The sequence below is a fragment of the Canis lupus genome, chromosome X (assembly GCF_011100685.1).
Source record: "Canis lupus familiaris isolate Mischka breed German Shepherd chromosome X, alternate assembly UU_Cfam_GSD_1.0, whole genome shotgun sequence".
Taxonomy (NCBI): Eukaryota; Metazoa; Chordata; class Mammalia; order Carnivora; family Canidae; genus Canis; species Canis lupus.
In genome coordinates, this window is record NC_049260.1 from 106707169 (window position 1) to 106720701 (window position 13533).

Sequence of the window (13533 nt, forward strand, 5' to 3'; positions counted from 1 at the left end):
AAATCCCTTCAAACAACCGTAAGTACCCTAACAGCTTTTAAGTCCTTTAAAAGAGGGTCCTTAACATTTCCCCTTACCCCCTGCCTGGGTTCAAACTTCAACTCCCAGGGTTCGCCCAAGTCCCTCCCCTTGCCCTGTCATCTAATGAATATGCAAATACCATATAATTGGCAGCCAATGGCGTGGGTTCTGGTCACATGGTGCCCATGGTAGGTGAGCGGACCGAAGTTGTGTGTCGGTGAACAGAGACAGCTCTCAGTCTGGGGCGAGCGCTTGAGTGAGCGTGGACGGATGCTTGGGCAGTAGTACTGGCGGCGGCGGCGGCAGCGGCGGCGGCAGCGGCAGTAGTGGTGGCAGGGGAGGGGAAAGGGGAGGGCCCCGAGGGCTACACACGCTCACACTTTCAAGTTCCCTTGGAGGGAGAGGAGGTGGGGCTGCAGAAAGAGGAGGCCAGGAGCAGTTCCATCCGTCCCGTCCCGTCTCCCCCTTGCTCCCTAAACCTTGGCTCTGCGAGAGTTGAGGGTTCAGGTGGCAGTCCTCGGCAGTGAGGGCAAGACGGTCAGGAGAGTGGGGAGTGGAGCCAGGGGTGCAGGGGAAGATGCCCATCCTGCTGTTCCTCATAGACACGTCCGCCTCTATGAACCAGCGCACTGACTTGGGCACCTCCTATCTGGACATTGCCAAAGGCGCTGTGGAGTTATTCTTGAAGGTAAAGGGAGGGGAGGGGAGAGCTGGGGAGAGCTCCCGAGGGATGGGGGTGGTGATGGATCTAGGTGCTTCTGTAACGTCCATATCGCCCCCTCCTCCCTCCTTCCCTTCGCGGCCCCCTCCGTCATCCCTCGTCTCGCAGCTGCGCTCCCGGGACCCGGCCAGCCGCGGAGACAGGTACATGCTGGTCACCTACGACGAACCCCCGTACTGCATCAAGGTAAAGAGGCCATCGAGGGCGTGGGCGGGCGGGAAGTGGGAGCCAGGCACCCGGGGCTGCCGCCCCCTGCCCCCGCCTGAGGCGGTGCTGCGGCGCCTGGCTGGGCGCGCGGGCCAGGCGGGGGCGCGCGGGGGGCTGGCGGAGCGGCGGCGGCGCCCGGGGCCGGGACCTGGGGATGCGGGAGGGGTGGCCGCGGGGCAAACGGCGGGCGGGGGGAACCGAGTCGGTGGCAGGGCCGACCGCAGCGGCCTCGGAACATGGCGGACATTTTGCTTTTGTATGAGCCAGAGAGGGAGACTGAGGGCGCTGCTGAGATGGAAAGGAGGGAGGAAAGGGAGGGGAGGGGAAGGAGGGTCCGAGACCCGGAGGAAGGCCGCGGGGTGGGCCCACCCGGGCCCGCCCCCTCGGGGCGCACCGGGCTCAGTGGCAGTGGCGGCGGTGGCGGTGGCGGCGGTGGCGGCGGCGGCGGGGCCGGGGCCGGGCGGGCCGAGCGACTCCGCCCCGCGGTGCTGAGGGCTGGGCGCGCGGGCTCTCCAGGCGCAGGCTCCTCCTCCGGCCCTGCCTCCTCCCCCTCCCCTCTCTTCCCCTCCCCCCTCGCCTCCCCCTCTTCCTCCCACTGCCCTCCCCTTCCTGCTGAGAGCGTGGCAGAGCCAGCTGCCGGCCCTCGGAGAGGGACCGAGCCTGTGCACGTCTGTGGTCTCTACCCTACCCCGCCCGATGGCAGATCTGTCCGCGGAGCGAGCCTCCCCGCCCCCAGACCCGGAGAAACTTCTCATTTCTCCCCCGAGAACTGTCCGCATGAGCCTGCTCCAGGCACCTCCGCTACTGTTAATGTTTCATTGCGTACTCCACCGAACCGCGACGGGCGGGGCGGGGACGTGCGGATCGAAACTCACGTGGGGCCGAGCTTTTTAGAGACCTGGCCTACCTATTTACATCCTAAATTAGGTTGCTGTTAGCCACGTAGGGATTTGTCCCAGGAGAAGGAAGGAAGGAAGGAAGGGGGAAGATTGGACTGTGCACGGCTGCAGTAGCCAAATTCGATGATTTGATCCATGGCATTCTGACCTATAGGCGAAAAGTAGGGAGGATTTAACCTCCGTGGGGTAGTTAATCTATGTTCCTAATGGTGAGGAGATAAAGAACTGCCTTGCCTGCAGTGGCCCGATAAATGAGAACGTGGACTATTAAATCAACCTGCATAAGAGTCCTCCTGCTTGCATGTTGAAATTTCAAAATTATATTACCATAATCCTTGACGGATTTTGCTTGACGCCTTCTTTTTCTCAGAATTATCATAATAGTGCTGGGGATCGGCAGTGTGGATGTGTTGTAATCCGTTTCAGCCGAGGGAAGTGTTTAAAAGAATGGAACCTATCAAACCAAATAGTTGGTCAGAGAGTATGTGCCTTCAGAAATAAAACCTTGGGTTAACAGTTCGACGAGTGGGTTCCCCTTCAGACTGTTCTGGTTTGGAGGCTTTATTTTCAGTTTTCGATTTATCTATTTTAAAAACTACAGTGAGCAGACAGCTTTCAAAAATGCCATAAGCTTTTAAAAAATGTCAGTTTCCCAAAAGGGTGTGACCATTTTTTTCCACATAGAAAAGCAGATGTTTGTACATTCAAAGTCTGAAAGTCTACACCCTTTGAGTTACTAATACAGATAAGAACCCACCATTTGTACTGTGGCCTTTGGAAATTCTCCTTAATTTGAAGTAGTAAAAAGGATAATCCACAATGCAGTGTGACTTTTGTTTTTCTTGATAACTTATTTAACATTTTTTTCTGAACTGCCAAGACTTGTCATTTAAAATTTTTTTAAGCTGGAAATATTTCATGGCAATGTTTACAGAATCTTTGGAAAGGAAACACAAAGTCTCCCCCCCACACTCCCCAAAACAACATGCCATCTTTTTACCTAGCAGCCTAACCATAGTTAGTATACATTTTACTTTGTGTTCTGCCTTCCCCACCTATTTTGTCCCATGAATTATTCTGGGTTGCCACATAGTCTTCATACTTAAAATTTTTAGTGGCTGTGTAACTTATCCATGGTATTTTGGAGGCTCCAGATAGTTCTGGGAACAGAGGGGGAAAGTTGGATCTTGTTCTCAGTGGAAATTTCATCTGTTAGCTCTTTTTATCCTGCTGTGTTATAGATCACATTTTTCCCCTTAAGAAAAAAAGCGTCCTTCCATGTTGAATTTGATCCTTGTTTTCTTCTGTAGGTCAGGTATGGGAAGGCACTTTGTGTAATGGTTTTAATTACCAATCATTAGTTGTCTCCTTGTTTAGTCTTGATGCTTTTCTAAGGTTTGCTCAGGTTTTTCGTTTTCATGCCACGTGATTAACTCCATGTGCTAGAAAATGGTTCATGGTTAATGATCTTAATGATGTTCCTGTGATGTTGCTGTGGGTACCCCAATCACTAATGATAGGCATCTTTGGTAACAGTTTTTTTTTCTGAGTCTCCTCAGCCACTCCTGCCTTCCCTCCCCCCTCAGCATGTGGTAACTATTTCTTCTTTGGCTTTTAGGATCTAGACATCTGGGAAGGCCTGAAATTTTAGAACATATGGTGAATTTTTCTTAAAATTTAGTTGAGTCTTTCATTAGCTAATAACTAGGAGCCACAAAGGTCTGTTTTCTGTCACACGGATTATCAAGAAATTCTTTCTTTGATTGTCAGCTGGCATGTAGTTCCCACTCAAAACTTCACTCTTCATTAAGAGCCCGGTTCCCTTCAGCCAAGTGATGTTACATATAGGGCTTTATCCGTAGCTTATTTTTTTAAAAAAAGATTGTATTTATTGATTGATGAGAGGTGCAGAGAGAGATGCAGAGACATAGGCAGAGGGACAAGCAGGCTCCCTGTGGGGAGCCTTATGTGGGACTCGATCCTAGGCCCCGGGATCACGCCTGGAACCAAAGGCAGATGCTCAACCACTGAGCCACTGAGGCATCCCTGTAGCTTATTTTTCTGCAGAATACTGTGTACTGTTATTTCTCATTCGTTCTACAGTTGGAGGGCCATTGTTTATCTCTTCTCAAGATAACTGCTTGTTTCTCGTCTTGGTTACATCCAGCTCCAGACGCTGCAGAGCACACTTTTTCCCCCTACTACAAGATTCAGTTTTTTTCTTTCTAGAAGATTTCTACTAGAATATTCAGTTCTATTGGTGGTTTAACAGGCAGGAGTTGTGCATTTGGTTGGAAGGTTTTTTTCCTAATAGGCGTGAAACTATTCCCAGTATATCCACTTACAGGCTCTGACAATAAATCTTGTGAAAAGTTAGTGACTGAAATTTCTCTCTAATGTATCTAAAGTATACTGTTGAGTACATGAATATAGTGTTTCACCTAGGACTTAGTAACTTACTGCGCATCCCCTAGTAATGGCTATGTGCTCTTTTAAAATTAGTCATACCTGTTACTTGCAGTCTGCTTGGCGGGGAAGGAATGAGGTTTGATTTGGGGACCATATAAAAAGCCTATGGAATGCAAGCATTTTGTGTTTCATCTGTTTCAAGCGTTGCTTGGAAGACAAGTTTTATACACAGTGTCACAAGTGTTAACACTACTTTTATAAAATGGTATCTTTAGTGTATAGAAGGATGAAACCATGTTTAATATTTCAGAATTTCTAATGTAACCACATAAGAGTGATACAGGATTTTTACAAAGTGGGGCTTGGTTTGCACACTAGTTCTCAATAGTTTTGGCTGAGGTTCTGCTGTCTTTCTGTTTTGTTTTGCTATGAATCATAATTTCCTTTTATTCAGTGAATAGCTGAAGTAAGCTTGTCGCTACTACTAGTTCTGAGCACATTGAGGGCTCCAAGAAGAAAGGGAGTTGTGAGATTGGGGTCCAGAATAAATATTCAAAATAGTTTGATGTTTGAAGCTACTATCTTAAAATTTCTTTATTTCTTATTGAAGCAAATGCTTTTTTAACAGAAAACTGAGTCACTTTTCTAGAAATAGCTGAAACACATGTATAAATAGTGGGCAGAAGTGGTTTTTTTTCTTTTTGCATAAATAGGAAGAGAGGTTTCAAAGACATATCCCAAGTCTGTAATTTGAAAACATAGAGCATTTGAAAAAGTGAAATTTTCCCTTGAGTGTTACTTTTTCACATCCTGTAGCTAGTTTTGTTTACTGGTGTCTGCATGCCCTTGTCGACATGTGTCAGCAAAGGCAGCATTTTGGCTGACAGATTTAGGAAGTAAACTAATGCTTTTTAAATGATCTGTGTTCCAAACATGCATTGGTATTTTAACTAAGGCATCACTTTTTCATATTGCCCCCCTTCAGTATATGGTATGGGCTTTATTTGGACAAAAGAATGACTTACTTATAGGGGAGCCTTTCACTGTGGTTGGAAGCTAAGGAAGTGCTTTAGGGTGAACCAGTAGCAAAGCCTGTGAGAGCAGCCTGACACAAGAAGGTGCACTTGCATATCAAAATGCCACAAAGGGGGTGCATTGACTTCTATGATGAACTGTGCCTCTCCCATCCTTGCTTACTTTTCACCTTTCATTGGCCATTGGAAGCATGCGATCATACTTATTTTGAAATAAGAAAAGGGGAGAGAACCCATGCACAAAAGGTAAAGGCAACTTACTGAATGGAGAGAACATATTTGCAAATCATATATCCAACGTTAGATATCCAACGTCTATAAAGAACTCATCCAACTCAAGAGGAAAAAAACAATCTGACTTGAAAATGGGGAGAGGATCTGAATTGACATTTCTCCAAAGAAAACATCCAGATGGCCAACAGGTTCATGAAAAGATGCTCAACATCTTTCAGCATCAGGGAAAGCAAATCCAAACCACAATGAGATATCACCTCATGTGTGTTAATGATCATTTTCAAAAAGGCAAGGGATAGCAAGTATTGGCAGGGATGTGGAGAAAAGGAACCTTGTGCACTGTTGGTGGGAATGGAAATTGGTGCAGCCACTATGGAAAACAGTATGGAGGTAGGTGCCTCAAAAAATTAAAAATATAAGTACCCTATAATCTGCTTCTGAGTATTTATCTGAAGACAGTAAAAACACTGACTCAAAAAGATACCTACACCCCTAGGCTCCTAGATTTATTGCAGCATTATTTACAATAACTAACATATGGAAACAACGTAAGTGTTCATTGATGGATGAAGAGATGGTGATACATGTATTATTCCTCCATGCAAAAGAAGGAAATCTTGCCATTTGCAAAACATAGATTATGCTAGGTAAAATAAGTCAGGCAGAGAAAGACAAATACCGTATGATCTCATTTATTTTTTAGATCTTTTTTAAATATCACCTTGGTTTTCTAAGAATATTTATTCATTCATTCATTCATTCATTCATTCATTCATGAGAGACATAGAGAGAGAGGCAGAGACATAGACAGAGGGAGAAGCAGGCTCCCTGCAGGAAGCCCAGTGTGGGACTCGATCCCAAGACCCCAGAATCACAACCTGAGCCAAAGGCAGACGCTCAACCACTGAAACACCCAGGTGCCCCTATATGATCTCATTTGTATGTGGAGGCAAAACAAAAAACAAGCTCATAGATACAGAAAATAGATCAGTGGTTGGCAGAGGCAGGGGTTGAGAGGTGGGCAAAATGGGTGAAGGGGTCAAAAGGTACAGACTTCCAGTTATAAAATAAGTCATGGGGATGTTATGTGTGGTATGGCAATTATAGTTCATAATACTGTATTGCATATTTAAAAGTTGCTAAGAGAGTAATCTTAGAAGTTCTCAGCATAAGAAAAAAAGAAAATAAGTTTGTAACTGTGTATGCTGATGAGTTTAAGCAGAATTATTGTGGTGATCATTTTGCAGTATATACAAATATGAAATCAACGTGTTGTATACCTGAAACTAATATAAGGATACATCAGTTATGCATACATAAATACAGACTTTTGTCCAACCTATGAATTAAATATAGTTTATTGGAAAGAATTTTATGTTCCTTTTTTAAAAAAGATTTTATTTATTTGAGCGAAAGAGAAAGAACAAGCACGAGGTGGTTGGCAAGCAGAGGGAGAGGGAGAAGCAGAATCCCCACTGAGCAGGGAGCCCCAGGAGGGGCTTGATCCCAGGACCTTGAGATCATGACCTGAGCCAAAAGTAGACACTTAACTGACTGAGCCACCCAGGCACTCCTGGAAAGCATTTCCCGAGTGAGGAACTCTGAGTAGTAGCACTTTTTCTTTATACAAGGAATTAGAACTTCAGTGAAACCTTATCCAGAAAACTCATCACTCGAGTCTATGCCACTCTATCTGTACTTTTGTTGGTGGTTTTGTCTTGCAGTGAATAAAATATTTCTTGTTAAAAATAAAAAGCCAGTAAAATTTTTGGTAGAAGCCTAGATCCTTGGGTTGGGGAGTAAGTGCCCTCTGCAGACTAGCTATGAGCTGGCAGATGATGGCAGAGTCCCATCAGTTCCCTATTACCAACCTCTCCTCTCTCCATTCATTCTTACCTGCACCCCTCCTTTTTCCAACTTTCATCATTCTTCACCCAGACCTGTGTTGTAGCAGCCACTCAGCTGGTCTCCCTACTTCTTGTCTTACTCCCCACTGATGCCTCCCCCTCATTGCCACTAATTGTTCATCCTCAAAATAAAACAAAGTAAAGTAAAGTCATTCCCCTACTAAAATCCTTCAGTGGCTCCCTGGTACATTTCAGAGTAGAATCTAGAATCCAGAGACCTCCAAGGCCTCTTGGAGCGTAGGATGATCTAGCTCACCTAGCTAGATCTAGCTCACCTTCCCAGTTGTGCCTTTCCACTCTTCCACTCTTCTTCTGGACCCTAGGCTCCAGCCAGGGCGATGGGAAAGTCTGCTGTCTTCTCTGGACTCACTATGCCTCTAGTTTCCTTTGCCTGGGACACGCACTTGGCTGACGTGACACGCCTCAGCTCTCTATTCTTTAGTCTCCAAAGTCATCCTGCCCTTCTGCCCAAGCTCTACTCCAAATGGTATAACCCCTCCTACTGTGATCCGCCAGCACTGCCCGGACCTTAAAGTTAGCAAACTGTATGGTGGTGGTTCTCAGTGCTCATATTGGCCTTCCTAACATGAGGTCTTTATGGGCTCCTATTTAAACTTATATTTGTACCCTGAGCACCTGAAAGAGTGCCTATATTTTAGCAGGTACTCAGTCAATGGAAGGGGTAGATTTCAAGCAGTAGGTAAGTGTGAAAGTTACCCAGTCCCAGCTCCCATTTCTGCTACTCTTACTTCAAAGGGTGATCAGTATTAACGAACGGTGTAATGTGTTTAATGTTGATTATAGCTAGTATTTTCACTTAGGGTCAGGTTTATGATCCGGCAGGGCTGTATCTTTTATAAGGCCAATGTATGTGCCTCCCCTTTCTTTTGTTCGTTGCAATGTGAGTTACATACCTAGGTACATCAATCTTAATGACCCAATGCAGTTTTTAACATGTTTCTACATTCATGTAAGCACCAACCCAGGCCAAGCTACAGACTATTTCCATCACCCCAGAAAATGCTTCTTGCTTCTTCCTGTAATCTGTTCCTCCCCTGCGGGTAACCACTGGTTTAACTTTTATCAGCTCCACGATGATACAATCATGATGGTGTTTCCAGAATAGAAATCCAACGGTGGGTGGCTACTCATAGCACTCATAGTAGGGGTCTGCAATCTAGGCCTGAGAGACCTGGCCCAGGGGGACACCAGAAGGGTAAAAGTCACAGTCCTCATCATTGAGGGTCTGGAGAATGGTCACTTGGAAAAAAAGGTGACTGGAGCATATGGATTAAGGTGTGGGATACACCAAAGACAGTGAGTGGACTCTTAACCGACAGATTGGAGGTGAGGCAGGGGGTGGGGTGGGGTGGGCAAGTTACAGTGAAAATTCAATTTATCCAGTCAGGGTTGTAACTAGCTGCGATTGGATCACAAAAGGGCTTTGAGACCTCCACGCTAGAGTGTGGACATTTTCTCTGGGATGAAGAGTTGCAAGGCAGATTTGAAGAGGAATGGGGCTAGGCTTGTGGTCAGTGCACTTGTTCAGTTGTTATTCCCAGGAGCGTAGGATGAGGAAGGCTGGGGCAGAGGGATGAAGGGAAAGATGGGAAGGAACCCGAGAGATATGGTTGGAAATGGCCTTGCTTTGCATGAGTGCTGACTGCCTGAGAGCTCCTGGTTTTGGGGTTGGGATTGGGGTGGGGCACTGGCAGAGGGGTGGGGCCCACAGGAGGAGAGTACAGATATGTCCTCCTCAGGTTGCCTGTGTTTCAGGAAGGTCATTAGAACTGCTTCCAAGATGGGACTCGGAGGTTCACAGGGAGCTCAAACATGGAAGCAGTTGCACATTTCAAGCAGAGATGTGCCTTCCAGAGAAGGGCAGGACCCTCCATGTGGGGGACCCTCTGTAGGACAGGTCTGAAGACAGACCTTGGCTTTTAAGTCTTTCAATGAAAAACTCTGTAAACATGGCCTCTGGGTCCCTTTTGCCAAGGGCATAAGAGATCAAGGCAGTCCCTTTGTGTGAATATTAGAAGCTTGGAACACACTATCTCCTGGATACAATGTTCTAAATCATGATGAGGTTCCCAGACCTTCCTTCCCAGGAAAGGCTTTTTAACCCTTAATGCCACTTAGCCAGAGAACTATTGTGTTTGTTATTGTTTCTACGGGGGAAACGGATTTGGGTTTCCAGGTGATTTGGTCAAAACACATCCTTCCCCTCTTCTTCCTCACAACTCCTGGTGGCTAGTGATGGGGGTGGTGGAGACCCTCTAAGGGCTCCAGTAAGATAGATGAAAGGCTGAGATGGCAGTGAGGTAGGCAGAGATCTTCAAATATACCATTCTTGTGTATGAGAGAGAGGAGGGAGGGGCAGAGGGAGGTAGAGAGAGAGAAAGAGAGAGAGAGAGAGAGAGAATCTTAAGCAGGCTCATTGTACAGCACGTAGCTGACATGGAGATTCATCTCAAGACCCTGAGATCAGGACCTGAGTGGAAATCAAGAGTTGGATGCTTAACTGACTGAGCCACCAGGGTGCTCTACCATTCATGTTTTAGATTGGCTACATTTACCATTTACACCATTCAGTACAGTACCCACTGGGCACATGTGGTGATTGAGCCCATGAAAGGTGGCTGGTCTGAATTAAGATGATAAGTATACATTAAACACTTGATTTTAGGGATCCCTGGGTGGCGCAGCAGTTTGGCGCCTGCCTTTGGCCCAGGGCGCGATCCTGGAGACCCGGGATCGAATCCCACATCGGGCTCCCGGTGCATGGAGCCTGCTTCTCCCTCTGCCTGTGTCTCTGCGCCTCTCTCTCTCTGTGACTATCATAAATAAATAAAAGTTTAAAAAAAAACACTTGATTTTGAAGACACAGTTCAAAAATATATAAACTACTCATTAACAATTTTTGGATTGATTACAACAAATTTAAGCAATTGTATTTCTTATATACTGAGTTAAATGAAATATACTATCAGTTTCACCTAGGTCTATTTTTTAAAATATGTCTACTTAATATAAAAAGACACATGTGGCTTGCACTAGATTTCTGTTAGCAGTGTTAGTCTACAGTCTTTCTTTTTTTGTATATTTTTTATTGGTGTTTGATTTGCCAACATATAGTATAACACCCAGTGCTCATCCCATCAAGTGCCCACTCAGTGCCCATCACCCAGTCACCCCATCCCCCTGCTTACCTCCCCTTCCACTACCTCTTGTTCATTTCCCAGAGTTAGGAGTCTCTCAAGTTCTTTCACCCTCTCTGATTTTTCCCACTCATTTTCTCTTCTTTCCCCTATGATCCCTTTTACTATTTTTTATATTCCCCATATGAGTGAAACCATGTGATGATTGTCCTTCTCCAATTGACTTATTTCACTCAGCCTAATACCCTCCAGTTCCATCCATGTTGAAGCAAATAGTGGGTATTCGTCGTTTCTGATGGTTGAGTAATATTCCATTGTATACATAAACCACATCTTCTTTATCCATTCATCTTTCGATGGACACTGAGGCTCTTTCCACAGTTTGGCTGTTGTGGACATTGCTGCTATAAACATCGGGGTCCAGGTGTCCTGCTGTTTCACTGCATCGGTATCTTTGGGGGGAAATCCTCAGGAGTGCAATTGCTGGGTTGTAGGGTAGCTCTATTTTTAACTATTTGAGGAACCTCCACACAGTTTTCCAGAGTGGCTATGCCCAGTTCACATTCCCACCAACAGTGCAAGAGGGTTCCTCTTTATCCACATCCTCTCCAACATTTGTTGTTTCCTGTCTTGCTAATTTTCCCCATTCTCACTGATGTGAGGTGGTATCTCATTGTGGTTTTGATTTGTATTCCCTGATGGCAAGTGATGCAGAGCATTTTCTCATATACTTGTTGGCCATGTGTATGTCTTTTTTGATGAAATTTCTGTTCATGTCTTTTGCCTATTTCATGATTGGATTGTTTGTTTCTTTGCTGTTGAGTTTAATAAGTTCTTTATAGATCGTGGATACTAGCCCTTTATCTGATATGTCATTTGCAAATATCTTCTCCCGTTCTGTAGGTTGTCTTTTAGTTTTGTTGACTGTTTCTTTTGCTGTGCAGAAGCTTTTTATCTTGATTAGGTCTCAATAGTTCATTTTTGCTTTTGTTTCCCTTGCCTTTGTAGATGTATCTTGCAAGAAGTTGCTGTGGCCAAATCCAAAAAGGGTGTTGCCTCTGTTCTCCTCTAGGATTTTTTTTTATTTTTTTTTTTATTTTTTTTTATTTTATTTTTTTATTTTTTTTTATTTTTTATTTTATTTTTTTTTTAAAGATTTATTTTATTAATGATAGTCACGGAGAGAGAGAGAGAGAGAGAGAGGCAGAGACACAGGCAGAGGGAGAAGCAGGCTCCATGCACCGGGAGCCCGACGTGGGATTCGATCCCGGGTCTCCAGGATCGCGCCCTGGGCCAAAGGCAGGCTCCAAACCGCTGCGCCACCCAGGGATCCCTATTTTTTTTTATTTATTTATGATAGTCACATAGAGAGAGAGAGAGAGAGAGAGAGAGAGGCAGAGACATAGGCAGAGGGAGAAGCAGGCTCCATGCACCGGGAGCCCAACGAGGGATTCGATCCCGGGTCTCCAGGATCGCGCCCTGGGCCAAAGGCAGGCGCTAAACCGCTGCGCCACCCAGGGATCCCTCCTCTAGGATTTTGATGGAAGTTTATATTCTTTCTTAAGATATTTATGATGTTCCTATCCTAGAAATTATTTGCTAAGGAGGTTCTTTTCTCTTGAAGTTCTGTTTAAAATTAACATCATAATGGACTCATTTGTGCATGAAAGGTTTTCATACAGTTCAGAATTGATGGGTTGATAACCCTCAGCCCTGGGGCAAAATATGAAAGCATCCCATTCTTGTTTGTATTGAAAGCCAGTGGCTTTTGGATGCAGTTGGTGATCCAACTGGTTGGGTTAGAAGTATTTTCCTAGGCTAAATACAATAGAATATATGTGTGAACTCCTAATGCAACTACAGGAATCAGAATTCTGTTTGTAATATGTGCTCAACAGTGGCACTGAATGTTGCATGCTTTTAGTGTTACTAGAAATATGTGACATAGCCCTGATTCAATTTATAAAACTTCATGGCCCAAAAATCCTTAGGAACAGCATTCATTAAGAAAAGTAGGATAAAGGATAAATTCTCTAGCTTGGCATAGTATAAAACCCAATAAACAAAGGGGGGTTTGTATCTCTGCTTTTATTGAAGGCGTTCTCAATGTTCCGTAGAGGAGCCCTTGTCTTATATTGTGGGATGTCATCAATAGCATTAAAAGGAGGGGGGAGAGCTCCCATGATTATTTCTCTCTCTAACATCAGTCCTCCTCATGGGGGTTACGGAAGTGACCACGTTACTTTATTTATTTTTTTACTGTAATGACTCCCATTTAAGGAAGAAACAGCAATGTTTAATCCGGAATCTGGACAAAAGTGCAGATGTGCTGCTGAATGGCATGTATTTTATAGCCCTAGTTTTGGGTCCTCCTGAAACCCACCTCATTGCTGAAGGTGTTATCTGGCTTTTACAGATACGATTGGTCTTATAACTACTTTCTTGTAATAGTGAACAATAATAATACAGTAGCTTTCTAATAATAGCAGCTGATGTTTATTGAGTAATGCCTATGTATAAGGCAACATGACAATGAATATAAAGCACTTCTTTCATTTATCTTCCCAACCACCCTAACTCAGAGAAACCAGGCCCAGGCAGGTTACTTATAACACAGCCAAATAGTAACCCAGGTCTGTCTCTCACTGGTATTTTCTCATTATAATATACGTCCTAGAGCCATGGTTTTTAGACAGAATTATCATGCTCTTATTTATAGTTCTTGATATAGCAGTGCCTGGTATTAGAGCAAGCACTCAGTGAATGAAAATTATTACTGCCACGTTACTAGCTTTATTTTCTTAACTCGTTCTAGCACGGTGCATTAATTTGTGAAATGGTTTGGCTTTTGATGTTCTGCAGTTTGGCCCTTACCCCAGTACCCATGTGTGTGCAGGTGGTAGAGATGGAGATAGTATGTATGTCGGGGGCGGAGCTTGAGGG

At 44.8% G+C, this 13533-nt stretch overlaps 1 protein-coding gene across 13 annotated transcripts in view; it reads left to right on the top strand.

Annotated features, from left to right (window-relative positions):
• The first annotated feature begins 242 nt into the window (after window positions 1–242).
• Window positions 243–13533, top strand: part of INTS6L (integrator complex subunit 6 like) — an 86168-nt gene continuing 72877 nt past the window's right edge. For 3 of the 13 annotated variants that reach the window (XR_005386452.1, XR_005386453.1, XR_005386454.1), the window contains exons 1-2: window positions 343–709; window positions 851–928. Coding sequence is in view for 9 of the 13 variants with exons in the window: in XM_038588390.1 (XP_038444318.1) it covers window positions 599–709; window positions 851–928 (189 nt within the window). In the remaining 4 variants the exon portion in view is untranslated. Of the gene's footprint in view, window positions 278–310; window positions 710–850; window positions 929–13533 lie in introns of those variants that run through there. The other 10 variants (XM_038588386.1, XR_005386455.1, XM_038588390.1 and 7 more) reach the window with 10 other exon arrangements.